General features: G+C 39.1%; 1 protein-coding gene across 1 annotated transcript in view; it reads right to left on the minus strand.

Annotated features, from left to right (window-relative positions):
* EVL (Enah/Vasp-like) overlaps nt 1-13,733 on the minus strand; it is a 262,474-nt gene extending 248,741 nt beyond the window's left edge. Inside the window, exon 1 of the mRNA XM_072630243.1 lies at nt 13,581-13,733. Within this exon, the coding sequence (XP_072486344.1) occupies nt 13,581-13,585 (5 nt within the window). The 5' untranslated portion in view covers nt 13,586-13,733. The remainder of the gene's footprint in view (nt 1-13,580) is intronic.
* Nucleotides 13,734-14,593: the final 860 nt, after the last annotated feature.

Raw genomic sequence — 14,593 nt, forward strand, 5'->3', positions numbered from 1 at the left:
GAGCTATGTTTGGAATATGACTCTGGAACAATGTTCGAAGGAAGAGGATGGTTACAAAGAGGGGATGGCTAGTATTTTCTAGTAACAACAGCATGATAGATTGAGCTAGAAAGGACCTGAGAAACTACTCTGTCCAACCCCTTCATTTTATAGATAAGGACATTGAAACCCAGAAAGGTTAAGGTTGTGTCCAAAGTTACACAGGTACTGAAGCGGGAGAGTCATAATTGGAACCCACATCCTCTGACACCAAATCTGGCCCTCTTTTTACTGTACCATATTATTCTCCCATTTATAGGCATTTGAAGAAATCCAGGAATCAAAGGAAGAGGGGTAGAGTAGAGAGCATTTGGGAAAAGGATCACTAGAGGAAGAAACTTAAAGAATATTGTCATGGGCATATGCTATAGACCACTTAGAAAAGGAATTCTGGATGAGGAGTTCAGGAAACAAATCACAATCTTGGCACACACACATAATATAGTAGTGATGGGGGACTTCAATTATATGAACATCTTCTGGTCTTCTCTCTACCAAACAAGAGCAGTTGTTATTTCATCTTTTAAAAAGTACAGGAACCAAAAAAGGAGGAACTTGTGTTTTGGATCTGAGACTCTCTAACTAAAAGGAACTGGTCATTGGGAGAGTAAAGATAGGAACCTTGAAGGGAAGAGATCATTCCATTTCTTTGTCTTAGAATTTGTGACAAAGAAGGAAAAATATGAACTAATACCTAGCAAATGCCTAGCACATTTATTAAGCATAAGTTTAATAAATGCTGGTTGAATGAATGAATGAATGACACATAACCTAGAATTTGGAATAGCAGATTCCAATGGGTCCTGAGAAAAGAGAGCTAGCATCTCATGGTCTAAAGGTCAACAAAGAAAGCAAGGCCAAGTGGAGCTAGAACATTCTCAAGAATTAAATTATGAAAACACAAATAAAAACAATTATGATGAACTGGAAGATAGGGGAACTGTGTAAAGGGATTGACAAAGATACCCAGGGAAGTCATTGATAAACTCAGCCTTCAAAATAAAAAAAAATATAATGCTTGTTTTTAACCTGGAAATCAGGAGTGCAACAGAACAAAAGCTTAGTATATTCCTGTACTAATAGTGTTACAAGTGCCAAAACTCAGAATAAGCTGAGGAAATAAATGAGGAAATCTAAGAGTAACAAAAATCTGTCGTTATTGTTTTTCCTTTCAAAGCAACACTGAGTAAAGAAGAAAGATCAAAGAGATAGGATTGGGACAGAAAAGACAGAGAGAAGGTTGAACTGTTTTTCTCTTATTTTCTTTTGCTTTCTCTATAAAGAGAAATGACTTTTGGCTAAGAAGAAACAAAATGAAAGTGGGTAATAGGGAGTTGAATGAAGGGTTGGTTAGAAGGTGCTGAGCTGGACTTCTGACGATGATGGCTGGCTACCTTTCATAGACCTACTCTACCAAAAACCCCAGAAAAAAACTACACCAAACTGAATAATGGTTAAAAAGTCAGATGAGAAACTATAATAGATGTCTTCTTCTATCTTAGAATTGTACAAAAAGTCCACGGGCAATAGGAAAAGGTCATGCTAATAAAGCCAGAACCAGTACTAGAAAATACACTAATAAGCAAAGACAGACCAGAGACACATGTTTGTACCTGCAGGGCTCTGGTTCTGCAGGCAGTTAGAGTGGAAGGCTTCCAAAAGAAAGCCCCAGAGTCATCAGAAAGCTTCAGAATGATAAATACTTAGGCTCTCTGAAGGGAGGGGACTGACAGAAGAGACAGCAGACAAGAGGAAGCAGTAGACAGAAGCAAAACACTGTCAAGGGGAGAAAGGTTGAAAGGAGAGAGAAGACAAACAGGAGGAAAAATAGAATGGAGGGAAACACATGGTGATCATAACTGTGATGTGAATGAAATGATCTTATCTATAAATGGAAGTAGATAGCAGAATGGATTAAAAAACAGAATCCTTCAATATGTTGTTTACAAGAAACACACTTGAAACTGAGAGACATACAGGGTAAAGGTAAGGTGGTGGAGCAGAATCTAGCATGCTTCAGCTGAAGCAAAGAAAGCAGAGGTAGCAATCATGATCTCAGACAAAGATATTCTTCATCAAAAGAGATAAAGAAGAAAGCTATACCTTGTTGAAAGGTATTGCAGACAATGAAGTAATATAAATACTAAACACATATGCACCAAATGGTATATTTTTGAAGAAGTTGAATGACTTACAGGTGGAAATAAACAATAGAGGCAATAAAGCTATAATAGTGGGGAACCTCAAATTTCCCCTCTCAGAATTAGATAAATCTAACCAAAAATAAACCAAACAAACAAGAAAGAAGTTAAGCAGGTGAATAAAATTCTGGAAAATTTAGATATGATAGATCTGTAGGGAAAACTGAATGAAAATAGAAATGAATGCACCTTTTACTCAGCAGTATGAGGCACCAACGCAAAAAATGATCATGTATTAAGACATAAAAACCTCATAACCAAATGCAGAAAGGCAAAATTAGTCAATGCATCCTTTTCAGAACATAATGCAATAAAAATTACATTCAAAAATAGGCAAAGGGGATTCTCTGGGAGAAGAGCCAAGATGGCGGAGTAGAAAGATTCACATACGCTAGCTCCGAACCCACAGCCCATAAAATATCTGTAAAAAAGAACTCCCAACAAATTCTGGAGCAGCAGAAGCCACAGAACAATGGAGCAGAGGAGATTTCTGTTTCAGAGAGCCCTGAAAAACTGATGAAAGGTCTGTCATGCCCTGAACCCAGAGCCCAGCCTAGCCCTGCCTTGGCTGCGTGGCACTGAGAGGAGCAGATCCAAGCTGGCTTCAGGGACAGAATCTCCAGTGGCCGCACAGATCCCTCCACCCACGGGCACCAGGGGTGAGCGAGAGAGTCTTTTTGGCTTGCCGGAGGGGAGCGGGGTGTTTCCATAACTCAGGCCCCCTTAGGAAGCAGCAGTGGGGCAGCAACAGACAGGTGCTCCCAAAGCAGGCAGGAGCTCAGATCCATTGTTGAAGGTCTCTGCATAAACCCCCTGAGGGAACTGAGCCCCATGTGGCGGCCCTGCCCCCACCTGAGCACCTGAACTTAATCTGACACTGAATAGCAGCCCTGCACCTCCTGAAAGCCCTGAGGTTGGGAAGCAGCATTTGAATCTCAGACCCCAAGCACTAGCTGGGCGGATCTGGAGGCGAAGTGGGTGTGAAGAGGACATTCAGAAGTCAAGTCACTGGCTGGGAAAATGCCCAGAAAAGGGAAAAGAAATAAGACTATAGAAGGTTACTTTCTTGGTGAACAGGTATTTCCTCCCTTCCTTTCAGATGAGGAAGAACAATGCTTACCATCAGGGAAAGACACAGAAGTCAAGGCTTCTGTATCCAAGCCCACTCAATGGGCTCAGGCCATGGAAAAGCTCAAAAAGGATTTTGAAAATCAAGTTAGAGAGGTGGAGGAAAAACTGGGAAGAGAAATGAGAGAGATGAAAGAAAAGCATGAAAAGCAGGCCCACACCTTGCTAAAGGAGACCCAAAAAAATGCTGAAGAGAATAACACCTTGAAAAATAGGCTAACTCAATTGGCAAAAGAGGTTCAAAAAGCCAATGAGGAGAAGAATGCTTTCAAAAGCAGAATTAGCCAAATGGAAAAGGAGGTTCAAAAGCTCACTGAAGAAAATACTTCTTTCAAAATTAGAATGGAACAGATGGAGGCTAATGACTTTATGAGAAACCAAGATATCACAAAACAAAACCAAAAGAATTAAAAAATGGAAGGTAATGTGAAATATCTCATTGGAAAAACAACTGACCTGGAAAATAGATCCAGGAGAGACAATTTAAAAATTATGGGACTACCTGAAAGCCATGATCAAAAAAAGAGCCTAGACATCATCTTTCATGAAATTATCAAAGAAAACTGCCCCAAGATTCTAGAACCAGAGGGCAAAATAAGTATTCAAGGAATCCATCGATCACTGCCTGAAAGAGATCCAAACAGAGAAACTCCTAGGAACATTGTGGCCAAATTCCAGAGTTCCCAGGTCAAGGAGAAAATATTGCAAGCAGCTAGAAAGAAACAATTCAAGTATTGGGGAAATACAATCAGGATAACACAAGATCTAACAGCTTCTACATTAAGGGATCGAAGGGCGTGGAATAGGATATTCCAGAAGTCAAAGGAACTAGGACTAAAACCAAGAATCACCTACCCAGCAAAACTGAGTATAATACTTCAGGGGAAAAATTGGTCTTTCAATGAAATAGAGGACTTTCAAGCATTCTTGATGAAAAGACCAGAGCTGAAAAGAAAATTTGACTTTCAAACACAAGAATGAAGAGAAGCATGAAAAGGTAAACAGCAAAGAGAAGTCATAAGGGACTTACTAAAGTTGAACTGTTTACATTCCTACATGGAAAGACAATATTTGTAACTCTTGAAACTTTTCAGTATCTGGGTAGTTGGTGGGATTAGACACACACACACACACACACACACATGCACATGCACACACACACAGAGACAGAATGCACAGAGTGAATCGAAGAGGAAGGGATCATATCTTAAAAAAATGAAATTAAGCAGTGAGAGAGAAATATATTGGGAGGAAAAAGGGAGAAATGGAATGGGGTAAATTATCTCTCATAAAAGAGGCAAGCAAAAGACTTTTTAGTGCAGGGAAAAAGAGGGGAGGTTAGAGAAAAACATGAAGTTTACTCTCATCACATTCCACTAAAGGAAGGAATAAAATGCACACTCATTTTGGTATGAAAATCTATCTTACAATACAGGAAAGTGGGGGATAAGGGGATAAGCAGGGTGGGGGGGATGATGGAAGGGAGGGCATTGGGAGGAGGGAGCAATTTGAGGTCAACATACATGGGGAGGGATAGGATCAAAAGAGAGAATAGAAGCAATGGGGGGCAGGATAGGATGGAGGGAAATATAGTTAGTCTTATACAACACGACTATTATGGAAGTCATTTGCAAAACTACACAGATATGGCCTATATTGAATTGCTTGCCTTCCAAAGGGAAGGGGTGGGGAGGGAGGGATGAAGAGAAGTTGGAACTCAAAGTTTTAGGAACAACTGCTACTAGGAAATAAGAAATACAGGTAAAGGGGTATAGAAAGTTATTTGGCCCTACAGGACAAAAGTGAAGAAGGGGACAAGGGCAGAGAGGGATGATAGAAGAGAGGGCAGATTGGTGATAGGGACAATTAGACTGCTCAGTGTTTTGGGGTGGGGGGAGGGGACAAATGGGGAGAAAATTTGAAACCCAAAATTTTGTGAAAATTAATGTTAGAAGTTAAATAAATAAATTTAAAAAAAAAGAAAAAAGAAAAAATAGGCAAAGGAAAATAGATGAAAAATTAATTGGAAGCTAAATAATATAACCCTAAAATATAAATGGGGCAAAGAACAAATTATAGAAACAACAGATAATTTCATTAAGGAAAATGACAACAGTGAGACAATATACCAAAATTTATGGGATGCGATCAAAGTGACTTAGGGAAAAATTTATGTGTCTAATTGCTCATATCAAAAAAATAGAGAAACAGCAGATCAATTAATTAGGCTTGCAATTAAAAAAACTAGAAAAAGAACAAATTAACTTCCCTTCCCTGCATTAAATACCAAATTGGAAATCCTGAAATTCAAAGGAGAGAGTAATAAAATCTAAAGTAAGAAAACCATTGAACTAAGAAATAAAACTAGAGCCTGATTTATGAAAAGACCAATAAGATAGATAAAGCATTGGTTAATTTGATTTTAAAAAAAGGAAAGAAGAAAACAAAATTACTAGTATCAAAATGGAAAGGGTTGAATTCACTATCAATGAAGAGGAAATTAAGACAACTGTTAGGAACTATTTTGCCTAATTATATGCCAATGAATCTGACAGTTTAAATGAAATGGATTAATATAAAAAATATAAATTACCTAGATTAACAGAAGAAGAAACAAAATACTTAAATAACCTAACCTTAGAAAAAGAAACTGAACAAACCATCAATGAACTGTGTAAGAAAAAATCCCCAGGGCCAGATGGATTCACAAGCAAATTCTACCCTATATTTAAACAACAATTAATTCCAATAGTAAATAAACTATTTGGAAAAAATAGGAAAAGAGGGATTCCTATCCAAATACCTTTTATTGGCACAAATATGGTGCCAATAACTAAAACAGAGTCAAAACAGAGAAAGAAAATTGCAAACCAATTTTCCTAATGAATATTCATGCAAAAATTTTAAATAAAACAGTAGCAAAAAGATTGCAGCAATCTATCACAAGGATACATATACTATGACGGTGGGATCTATACCAGGAATGTAGGACTGGTTCAATATTAGGAAAACTATCAGCATAATTAACCATATCAATAGTAAAACTAACTGAAACTACAGTTTATCTCAACAGATGAAGAAAAAAGCCTTTGATAAAAATCAACACTTATTTCTATTAAAAACACTAGAGAGCATAGGAATAAATGGAGCTTACCTTAAGGTGATAAGTAATATTTATCTAAAACCATTAACAAACATTATCTGTAATGGGGATTAGCTAGAAGTCTTTCCAGTACAATCAGGGGTGAAGCAAGAATATCCATGATCACCTCTATTATTCAATATTGTACTAGAAATGTTAGCTGTAGCAACAATAAGAAGAAAAGGAAGGAATTAGAATAGACAATGAAGAAACAAAATGATCATTCTTTGCAGATACTACGATTGCATACTTAGAGAATCCTAGAAAATCAATTAAAAAACTATTTAAAATTATAAACAACCTGAGCAATATTGCAGGATACTAAACAAACCCACACAAATCATCAGCATTTCTATATATTACTAACAAAGTCCAGCAGCAGGAGATAGAGAGAGAAATTTCATTTAAAATAACTGTAGATAAAATAAAATACTTGGGAGTCTGCCTCCTAAGACAAATCCAGAAACTATATGAACACAATTACAAAACACTTTTCACACAAATAAAGTCAGATCTGAACAATTAGAAAAATATTAGTTGCTGAGCCAAATAATAAAAAGGACAATTCTACCTAAATTAATCTATCTATTCAGTGCCATACCAATAAAACTATCAAAAAATATTCTGTACAGCTAGAAAAAATGACAAAATTCAGTCAGAAGAACAAAAAGGTCAAGGATATCAAGAAAATCAATGTAAAAAAAATGTGAAGGAAGGCAGTAACTGAAGTATTAAGTGGTAATTATCAAAACAATCTGGTACTGCCTAAGAAATAAGGTAGTGTATCAGTGGAAAAGATTAGGAACAAATTATGTTATAGTAAATGACCAGAGTAATCTGGTATATGATAAACCCAAAGATCCAAATTTTTGAAATGAAAAGTTATTATTTGATAAAAATCACTGGGAAAACTGGAAAACAGTATGATAGAAACTAGATTTAGATCAACATTTTACACTGTATACGAAGACAAAGCCAAAATAGGTATATCATTTAGACATAAAAAGTGATATAGTTTATCTGTCAGATCTATGGATAAGGAAAGAATTTCATTATTGCACTATTGGTGGAGTTGTGAAATGATCCAATCATTCTGGAGAACGGTGTGGAACTATGTCCAAAGGGCTATAAAACTGTACATATACTTTGATCCAGCAATATCACTGCTAGGTCTATATTCCAAAGATATTTTAAAAAGGGGGTGGGGTGGGGAAAGGATCTATATGTACAAAAATATTTATAGGAGTTCTTTTTGTGGTGGCTAAGAATGGGAAATCAAAGGGAGGCCCATCAATTGTTGAATGGCTAAACAAGCTGTAATATATGATTGTAATGGAATATTATTGTGCTGTAAGAAGTGACAAGCAGGATGATTTTAGAAAAACCTGGTAAGACTTACATGAACTGATGCATAGTGAAGGAGCAGAGTCAGGAGAACTTGGTACACAGTAACAGCAATATTGTTTGATGAAGCATTGCAAATGACTTAGCTATTCCCAACACTGCAATGATCCAAGACAATCCTAAAGGACTAATGATGAAACACACTATCTACCTCCAGAGAAAGAACTGATATTATTTGAGTAAGTCTAAAGCATGCTATTTTTCACTTTCTTTCATCTTTTTCTTTTATTCAAATCTTCTTGTACAAAATGACTACTATGGAAATGTTTTACATTACTGCAAATGCATAACCTATATCTGATCAAGAAGGAGTAAGGGAAGGGAGGGAGGGATAAACTTGGCACTCAAAACTTGTAAAGTCCAAATGTTAAAAATTTGTTTTAACATGTAATTGGGAGGAAACTAAAATATAATAAAAAAAAAAGAGTCAGAGTCTGAAAAGCCACCCAGATTGGCAGCCTCTGGAATAGCCAGGATACCATGGGGTTCTGAGGTTCTTACACTCTGTTCTGAGATACCACAGAGGGCCCTGAAGGTCTAGCACTTTGAATTTCAAAGATATACAAAGGGCTGAGCAATTGTGCAATGTGGTGGCAGAGGTCAGTGCAGAAACCTAGGTGCCACAGGGCAAGATGAAACAGAGCCATCCACACCCCTGAAAATAAAGCAGGAATGCCAAGACAAACCCAGGAACTGCATGAACCCAATTACAAAACACTTTTTACACAAATAAAGTCAGTGAGATCTAAACAATTAGAAAACTATCAGTTGCTAATGGGTAAGCCAAGCTCATGAAACAAAAAATTACAATTCTACCTAAATTAATTTAATTATTCAGTACCACACCATCAAATTACCAAAAATTATTTTATAGAACTAGAAAAAGTAATAACAAAATTCATCTAGAAGAACAAAAGATTGAGAATATCAAGGGAATTTAATGAAAAAAATGCAAAGAAAGGTTCCCTATACATATCAGAACTATATATTATGAAGTGGCAATCATTAAAACTACTTTGTACTGGCTAAGAAATAGAGGAGTGGATCAGTAGAACATGTTAGATACACAAGACACAGAAGTCAGTGACTATAGCAATATACTGTTAAACTCAAAGACTCCAGCTTCTGGGATAAGAACTCACTATTTGACAAAAAAAACCACTGTGAACTTGGTAAATAGTATGGTAGAAACTAGACCTAGACCAACATCTCACACTGTATACCAAGATAAGGTCAATATAAGTATGTGATATAGACATAAAGTCTATAAAGACATCAAACAAAGTAGGAGAGCAGGCATAGTTTACTGGTCAACTATGGAGAAGGAAGAATTTATGACCAAACAAGAGAGAGAGCAATGGATAATTTTGATTACATTAAATTAAAAAGTTCTTGCACAACCAAAACAAATGCAACCAAGATTAGAAAGAAAATGAAAAGCTGAGAAACAATTTTTGTAGCAAGTGTCTCTGATAATGGCCTCTTTTCTTAAATATATAGAGAACTGATTCAAATATGAGCAAGTAGTTTTCAGACAAAGAAATCAAAGCTATTTATAGTCACAAAATCACCATTGATTAGAGAAATGCACATTAAAACAACTCTGAGGTACCACTTCACACCTATCAGAATGGCTAATATAACAGAAAAGGAAAATTATAAATTCTGGAGAAGATGTGGGAAAATTGCAACACTGCTGCAATCTTTGGTGGAGTTGTGAATTGATCCAATCATTCTGGAGAACAATTTGGAACTATGTCCAAAGGGCTATAAAATTGTGCATATCCTTTGATCCAGCAATACCAGTACTAGATCTGTATCCCAAACAGATCATAAAATAGAGGGACAAAGTACAAAAGTACTTTGTACTTTGTACAAAAATATTTATAGAAGCTCTTTTTGTGGTGGCAAAGAATTGCAAATTGAAGGAATGCACATTAAGTAGGAAAGGACTGAACAAGCTGTGGTACATGAATGTAATGGAATACTATTGTGTTATAAGAAATGATGTGCAGTCAAATTTGAGAAAAACTTGGAAAGACTTACGTGAACTGATGCTGAGTAAAGTGAACCAAACCAGAAGAACATTGTTCACAGCAACAGAAGCATTGTGTAATGATCAACTATAATAAACTTAGCTCTTCTCAGCAATATAATGATCCTAGACAATTCCAAAAGACTCACAATGGAAAATGCTATCCAGAGAAAGAACTATGGAGTTTGAATGTAGATTGAAGCATACTATTTTCACATTTTTATCCTTTTGTTTCTTTTTCATAACATCACCAATGTGGAAATATGTTTAACATGATTGCATGTGTATAACTTATATTAGATTGCTTACCATCTTGGGGAGGGGGTAGATGAGGGAGGGAGAAAAATTTGGAACTCAAAATCTTTTAAAAATGAATGTTGAAAATTATCTTTACAAGAATTGGAAAAAAATAAAATAACATTTACAAAAAAAACCCCAAACTGTTGTGAGGTAAGCCAGTCAAGAAAAAAAGAAAACTGCAGGGGACAGAGCATGACCCTGGCATAGGAATTAAACTGGAGAGATAAGTAAACCAAGAAAGACATAGACCAGTATAAAAATTATTGCAGGTCCAGAGATTTTCAAAAATCCAATCTAAAAGAGAAATTCTATAACAACTTCAAGTCTAGACTCAAAAGAAAACAAAAGAACATTCCACAAGGACTTGATTATCTAGAAGAAATAAAGTAAGAGATAAATGAAATAATAACTTTGGTAGAAAGAATTGGAAGGACAATAAATAGCTTAGAAGAGGAAGTGGTAAACCTTACCCAAGAAATAGAATCCTTGAAAACAAGAATAAGCCAGACAGAAATCAATAACTTCATGAGGAAGCAAAAATATATTACAACAAAATTAATTATGGAAACACAGAAGAAAATTTAAGATATATGATATAAAAAAATTGACCTGTAAAACAAGACAAGGAGAGATAAATGAAAAATCATTGGGTTTCCTGAAAGCTATGATTTTAGAAAAAAGCCTGTACACTATATAATCTATAGGGCTACAATATACAATATAAGCTATTATTACTCTATTACATAATAAAATGAAGACTTAAAATTACACTAGGACTTTTGGGGCATATATTTCAAGAAGGTATAAATGAAAACTGGCCAGATCTAAGAGAATAAAGTGAAGATAGAAAAGATCTGCCAATCACTTTGTAAAAGAAACTTCAGAAGGAAAAATAGTAATGTCATAGCCAATATCCACAGCCCCTACTTCAACAACCCAAAAATATGGCAGGAATGTAGAAGGAATCCACCTACCAAAGAACTACAGTCAGGATCACATAAGATCTGGCAATTTCTATTAAAAATGAGAGAAACTATTTGAATAGAATATTCCAAAAGTCAAAAGATGCAGTCTTACAATCCAGAATAGCTTAATCCTAACCAAGATGAATATAATTCTATGGGGTCAGGGGTGAGGGGTGGTGGGGAGGGAGACCTTTTATGGAACAGAAGATTTTCAAGCATTTCTCACGAAAAGACCAAAGTTGAGTAGGAGCTTCGAAATACATATATGAGAATCCAGAGAAATCTGAAAAAGTAAATTTATTTGAATATGTATTTGTATCTGTATGATGATGTAGTGCTAATAATATCCTAATGGAGGAGAAGAAACAAGTCTTCCTTCAGAACTGTAATGTTTTCACAAGATTTTGAAGATATTAAACAAGAAAAACAGAGGACAGAAAACAAGGTATGATTCAGCTCTGTTCTGAGAGTTTAGAGAGGGCAAGAAGAAGAGTTAAAGAAACACAATAGTTTAGAAATAAGGAATAAGAGGTTAGGGCTTTCTATATGACTCACAATTGAGGTGCACACAAAGAGTAATACAAGCATGGAGGAAGAGGTAGGTAGCCATCAGATAAACCTCATTCTTATCTGAACCATACAAACATACATACATACAGTTTGGTGTAGAAATATAGCAAAACCCTAGATTGTATGAACTGGTGCAGGTGAAGTGAATGCAACCAGAACAACACTTAAAAGACAATTTTGAAAGCCTTAAAATGATGGCCAATATGATGATGAATCATGTCTCCAGATTATGATGGAGCATATTAGCTATCTTCTGAGAGGGGGGTGATGGACTCAAGAAAGAGATATCCAGTTTTTGGGGGGACATGGCCTCTACGCAGATTAGTTTTGCTTGAAGATGTTGCAATATTCATTCCTCAACTCACCTCTCCATTTTTAATTGGGTGGAAGAGAGATGAGAGAGAGAGAGAAAGAGAGAGAGACAAAGACAGAGACAGAGACACAGAGACAGAAAGAAAGAGACACACAGAGAGAGGGAGAGACAGAGACAGAGAGAGAGAGAGAGAGAGAGAGAGAGAGAGAGAGAGAGAGAGAGAGAGAGAGAGAGAGAGAGCACAATGGCTAGAAGTTACAAAGATGCTAATTAAGTTTTGATATAAGGAAAAACTTCCCAACAATTAGAAGTATTCAAAAGTGGAATGAGTGCCTCTAAGCAAAGGCTGGTTGATCTCGTCTGGTATTTTGCTCAGGGGATTTTTCTTCAGTTATGAATTACACCACATGTTGTCTGATAGGGTCCCTTTCAGCTCAACTCCTATCCTTTCAAAAAGGCAGGGTGAGAAAGAACAAGGCATCACAGAGATACAGAGTTAGATTCACATAGAGGGGCACCTATACACAGACACTGACAAAGAAACACAGGTGCACAGACAGACAGAAATACATTCGGAAAAATATACAAACATTCACATCGAGTTAGAAAGACAGGAAATATATAAGGATCAACACACACAAATGCAAACATAGACACAGGAGAAACAGACACCTAGAGAGGACAGACTGAAGTCAGGGACAGAGAGAAAGGCATGCGCAGAGTCCAGCACACCCAGGCATAGACACTGAGACTGAAGGAGGCAAACGCATCGCTGCAGAAGAGATAAAGCAGCGGTGACAAGAACAGAGAAATCTGGGGGGAAAGACAATCAAACAGAGCACAGTAGACGGGGAGACGAGGAAGACCCAGGAGGGAGACAGCTTCCGAGAGGGCCCCTGGATGGCCATCTGCCCCTCCTTCACGGTCAAACGGCAGAAAGCGATGACATCAGCTGTCATGTGGAGGTCGTGGCTGTCAGAACTGCCAGAAACGTTCCCACCTCCAGGTGTGAGACCCACCCCGTGCCAACAGTGAGAACATGCCAGAGCATCTTCCCGCAGCACCACCACCAGCCTCCTCGGGGCAGTAAAAGCGGGAGAGGCAGGGAGAAGGGGCAGATGCCGCGCATCAGCCCACGCAGGGATGACCTGGCCAGGCCAGCTGGCGCTGGAAGTCACCCCACTCAGGACAGGCGTACGCCGAGGGCGGGGCGGGGGTGGGGCCACGAGCCGCAGCTCCTCCTCTCTGCCTCCCCGGGCCGGGCCCCTGCCAAACACCAGCCACAGGTGTCAGGCTCCCGGCGGCCCGGCCGGCCGAGCTCGGACCCGGGCCCGCTTAGCTTCCCCGGTGCGCCCGGCCTGGGGCTGGGGCTGGGGCTGGGGCCGAGCCTCCCTCGCTCCCTCCGCCGCGCCCGCCCAGCACCCAGCTTCCAGGCGATCCTCCCCCACCCCAGACCAGCCCTCCCCCGGCTGAACGAGCTCACCTCATTTTTCCGGGAGAGCCAGATGCGCGGGGCGTCCTCGCGGGCCGCGGCCGCTGCAGCTGCGGGGGTTGGAGGGAGGAGACCCTGGGCCGCTGGGGGCTTTAGTCCGGGAGCCGGCCCCGAGCGTGGTGGCGGCGGCGACTCAGCGTTTGGCTGGATTGGGGAGGACGCTGATGGCTCATCGCGGGCGCGGGTGGCGTGGGGGCGGGGGTCCTTTGGCTGATTTGGGGCTGGGGGAGGGACCCCAGGCCGCTAGCTGTGGCCACGGGTGCCAGAAGCTGACAGCCCCGGCCCGGTCCCTGCCATTTTCCTATGAGCGCGCGCGTGGGTGTCCCCTCCCCATTCCCGTCTCCTCCCCCGCCTCTCCAGGCTCTCGGGGGGCTGGGGGAGACACTCCCTGGGGCAGAAGGAAAGCACACAAAAGGCACTCTGCGGGTCCGACCTGAGGAGAGGGTAGGAGGGGGGAGGAGGCCCCAGAACACAGAGCTAAAGGTCGTGGAGAAGGCCGGGGAAGAGTGGGGCACACCCAGGGTCCCAGGCGCGCTGACACCGGAGGGCACGGCCACATATGGCAGCGCGGGAGCTAGGCTTAAAGGGGGCTTTCAAGGCTGGATGGGTCCGGGAGCTCCCAAGATGTGTGGAGCCCAGGTAATGGGTGCAATGAATGGATTCAGGGAACATCAAGGGTTTGCAATCAAAATGTGAGCGCTGGAAGGGACCTTGGAGTGAGAGCACGTACCATGTCAAAGGCAAGAGAGACCTTATGGACCATCTGCTCCACTGATCTCCATTCTTTTGGATCATTCACCTTATCAGTAAAAAGTTTTTAAGAATGAACCCCGATATATGTATATTTATTTGTAACATATACATGCACTACTCTACTAATATGTATAATCTAAAAACTATGCATATATATATATATATATATATATATAAATCTGGTAAATATGAGATAAGCAATGTTAAAATTTATTTATTTTTATTAATGGTATAAACTTTTTTTTTTTTAC

Source organism: Notamacropus eugenii, chromosome 1 (genome assembly GCF_028372415.1).
Source record: "Notamacropus eugenii isolate mMacEug1 chromosome 1, mMacEug1.pri_v2, whole genome shotgun sequence".
Classification (NCBI taxonomy): Eukaryota; Metazoa; Chordata; class Mammalia; order Diprotodontia; family Macropodidae; genus Notamacropus; species Notamacropus eugenii.